At 37.0% G+C, this 4,117-nt stretch overlaps 1 protein-coding gene across 1 annotated transcript; it reads right to left on the bottom strand.

The window, feature by feature from the left end:
- Window positions 1-218: 218 nt before the first annotated feature.
- On the bottom strand, window positions 219-3,423 carry LOC307137452 (uncharacterized protein). The gene is made up of 5 exons (XM_079835111.1): window positions 2,582-3,423; window positions 1,437-2,437; window positions 1,023-1,092; window positions 774-948; window positions 219-588 (listed from the first exon to the last, which is right to left on the bottom strand). Exons 1-5 carry the CDS (start codon window positions 2,799-2,801, stop codon window positions 426-428), a joined length of 1,629 nt encoding a protein of 542 aa, XP_079691237.1. The 5' UTR covers window positions 2,802-3,423; the 3' UTR covers window positions 219-425.
- Between the last annotated feature and the right edge of the window lie 694 nt (window positions 3,424-4,117).

The following is a 4,117-nucleotide window of genomic DNA, read 5'->3' as shown; positions in this document are numbered from 1 at the left end:
ACCAATACAGTGACTAACCGGCAACACTGTTGCCAGTTTTATACCGTAAATCAGGCATTACAGTTGATAACTGGCAGCAGTGGTTTCAGTTATTTACTGTACAGTAACATACATATACATTTAAATAATTTATAATGCAGTACTCATTGTGGTACTCTTAAACTTACGAAGCATTCTTTCATGTTACTTCATTTAAAAAATAAAATAGAAAGAACTTTTAAATCTTTACACAAATTCACTTTATTACTTAGGTGTTTATCCCAACATAACAGAATTACAAAAACAGAAAGAAACAACCTGTTTGTTTTTGATACAACACCCAAAAATCTCTCTGTCACCAATGACCCTCATGTTATTTAAGTTAACATAAATTAAATGACCTTCTCATATTCTTACAAGTAAAACGTTAACAAAAATATTTTCACTTAGTTGCCTGTTTTCCACTCAAATTCGGTGAGCCTCTGCAAAAATGTATGTACATGTGGATTTATGTTTTGAATCTTTCTTTTAACAGATGACCCAGTTTTACGGCTGGTTCCAGCTTTGGAAGCACACTTTGTCCCCTCAGGATTAATCCTCACTAAAAACCTGTTGAGTAAATCAGACAACAACTATTTTAGAAATGGAGTAACAAATTAAACAGTTCAGAAAAACATCATACTAAAAAAAAAAAAAAAAAAAAATTATATAATATTATATATATATATATAAAAATAAAATGCACAACTGTGGCAAACTCATGTTACATTATTGAACAATTTTTTAACATGTACCTTTGAATGAGTTCTAATGTGGCACTGGCTGACTCTTGGTATTCAATGTTAAAAACATAGAACACGCTGAAAAACACAGAGAGTGCCGCAGAGAAATCTAACTGCTCATCAATGCAATGTGTCACTTTTCCCTCAATGCTGACCATCCACTTAGATGAAGTTAGAAGGCTGTCTCCTGAAACAGCCATAAAACTCACCATAAAAAAACTGCCAAACACATTTACTATTTCTCATTTATTTCATACTTACCAAGCATGATGAGCCTTGGTGTGACTGGAAGACGGAGCTCATTTTCCACTGACATTTGGGTTGAAGTTTTCTTAGAAAAAAAAAATTGCCAAACATTACAAAGCTGTTCAAATTCTTTTACAGCTAAGGTTGATTCTGATTTGTGAGCACACCCTTTAGAGTGAAATGTCCATAGAAGCACTTATGCTCTGTGTAGCATCATACAGGCCCATACTACAAAAATAATTGTCAAACAGACAAGGCCTAACAGACTGTACTATGTAGCACAGACAGACATCATACATCCAACTTTTTTTTTTTTCAAATCTTTGCCCATGTTTATACAGGTATGTCACATATGATCTGTGAAACCAAGCCTACAATTATTATTTCAAGGTATTTCTTTACTAGTCATGTAATGTTTTAATTACTTACGTCTACTAAAATGAAGAGAGAGTTTTCTTTCTCTTTGAAGTGTTTCATTGTCAGTAGGATGGCTGATATGGCAGTCTTATCAGTGCTTGCTGGTGTGGCTTCAATTTCTCTGAGGAGAGCCTGGACCTCGGCATTCCATTTTAACGTCTGTTTTTGAAAGTAGTTCACAATCCGTATGCATTTTCCGTTCTGGCATTCACTCAAGCAACTGCTTATATCAACACCTGTAAGTGTTTCAAAATGATTGCATAGGCCTCTTTTACTGAAAAGATATGGCCATTCCAGTGCTATGTCACTAATGGCAGGAGGGGGGCATGAATTAATCATTTTGCGCTGAGCAATATAAGTCTCTTTCATTAGCTTGTCCACATCAGACAATTCACAAGACCTTGGGCCTCCAGACTGAAACATTTCTAATAAAGTCTGTCTCTTAATTTCAAGAGATTCAGATGTCTCTCCATCTGGCATGGAGGTAGGTTGCCAATTAATGCATCCATAACTGTCAACTTTACATCGAACTTTTTTGACTATGTTGTCCTGTTCTTCATCAGCTTTGTTGGTTCTTTTTGGTTGACGAATCCGGTGTGCTACATTGTCTCTGTTGACATGTTCTACTCTGGTTCTCAGCTGTCTTTGAAGTGAACTATAGCCTTTCCCCAGTTGTTCCCCTTCCTCCGTAAAGTCTCCAAATGTTAAGGGAAATTTGGAAAAAATGTTTCTTGCCACTTCCCCACAGTCTGCCAAGCTTGGGTTTGGGCAAAATTCTCTTATGGCTGCTACAACAGCTCTTATAAACTCTCTTCTTGGTCCAAGAGGAGCCTTCTCCTTATTAGACGCTGCATGAAGAAGGGCTGCAGGCATGTGGTTCCAAGGAATCTGAAACATACTTAGCCAGTATGAATTTGAAGGAGTGTAAGAAGTGGATGGCTGTTCTAAGTCTGGTGATGGTAACGAGGTGAATGTTATTTCTAATGACGTCTCATCCACTTGGTCTCTCAATGCTTTGAAAAATACATACAGAAAAAGAAAGTGAGACATATAATGTACATAATATGCATATTATACAAGTATATATGTCTACATATATGGAATATGATGTTGAAAATAATGATCATAGACATGTAATCAGAATTTATTTGGCTTACCTATTTGTTTAAAAGCCATCATTAGTTTTCGACATTGTATTGGAAGTAAGATGTCTTGAAGGTCTGTCAGCTCTACTAGCGCAAGGTCCTGTGTCCTCTCAACGCCCACCACAAAACAGAGATGATTGACTACTACATTAAGTTTTGGAATATCCAATTCTGGAAGAATTTTTGTGATTTCTTGTTGAATCAGCTCAGTATCTAAAGTTAAAAAGAACATATGGAGTGATGTAATGACACCACAGAAAGGCCTGCCACTTCATACACCGGGAGGGGATAGTAATTCAAGAGATTGTCAGCATTAACACACACATACTTGAGATCAGTGTTGTGCAGAGAGTGAAGTCCAAGGTCAGATAATAGCACAGAGTCATACAGTTTGACAACAAAGTAGACATTGGTTGGATTAATAAGTATCAGTGATATTTTCCCAAAGACAAACCCACAGCTGCTCTGGGCTACAACAACTACAAGGCCATTGGTATATTTGGTTCCTTTATAAACAACCCCTGACACCTCTGAAGTACTCTGACTGACACAGTTAGCTGTCCTTATTGCATGTTGTATTTCTGTATTGTATAACTGGTCATTGTGTTCACGTGCTTCACTGACAGACTGAATTTTAGGAGGGAATAAATTGCCACAAGCTAGATAGGACTGAAGCAACTGGTGCCTTTCCGCCAAAGTTTTACAAAGATGAACAAAATTATGCAGTTTCCTTGCACAGTTTTTAAAATATGAATGTTTACTCTCAAACCTGAGCGTCCACGAGCGAATCAATGGGCCAAAATGTAGTATAAGATCTGCATAGTGCAACAAGTAATGATGTTTTGCTTTCAGATTTTTACCAGGAAACAAGGTACTTCTTAAAGAAACATATTCTTGTGTTAAAAACTTGAGGTAGCCTATCTCATTATGACTAATTTTGGGCGCACAAATCACCTCAACCATTTCCTTTAGTTTAAGGCACAACTGCCAAACCTCACTGTCCATTGCGTTTTGCATTTTATGTCCTATATAAATTGGTAAGAGCCTCAAGAGACACCAGTTCTGTGCAGCAGAACCACCAAGTCGTCTTGCATCAGCTTTAATCACACATGGGGCATTGTTACAATCACTTCCTAAATGTCTGAATTGTGCAATGGCTCTATTCAACTCATTGTAGGTAAAGTGCTTTTCAACTGAAACCAAATGTTTAATGTAAAGTGCCAAGTCATCAGCCACAATACCTTCAAATAAATCATGCCCTAAGCATGGAGGCAATCCACCACAGACGTGAAAATAAGTAAGGGAATTGAAAACTGAATTGAATTTGATGCCCTCTATTATACACTGATCAGTAGTTGTGAGCTGTTCAACACTATGTTCATAATTTTGGTTTGTTCTTTTTAGGCCAATATGTAAAGGCTGCTGATTAAATGTGTCTCTGTCAATTAAACAGTAGCGACAGAAATGCTTGTTGGTACTGAAATTCTCAGAAAAGCCCCCAATACAATGAGACCCAAGATTATCTCCACAAATGGCAATAAGCCCTCC

Source organism: Gobio gobio (genome assembly GCF_949357685.1).
Source record: "Gobio gobio genome assembly, chromosome: 14".
NCBI classification, from domain to species: domain Eukaryota; kingdom Metazoa; phylum Chordata; class Actinopteri; order Cypriniformes; family Gobionidae; genus Gobio; species Gobio gobio.
This window is presented reverse-complemented; position numbering and strand designations above follow the sequence as displayed.

Bases quoted from the DNA above. Each gene is read 5' to 3' on its own strand.
- LOC307137452 (XM_079835111.1), bottom strand. From the start codon at position 2,801: ATGTTCTTTTTAACTTTAGATACTGAGCTGATTCAACAAGAAATCACA. The intron at 1,093-1,436 runs GTAAGTAATTAA...TTTTTTTCTAAG, and splicing joins CTCTCTTCATTTTAGTAGAC to AAAACTTCAACCCAAATGTC. The intron at 589-773 runs GTACATGTTAAA...TTTACTCAACAG, and splicing joins ACATTAGAACTCATTCAAAG to GTTTTTAGTGAGGATTAATC.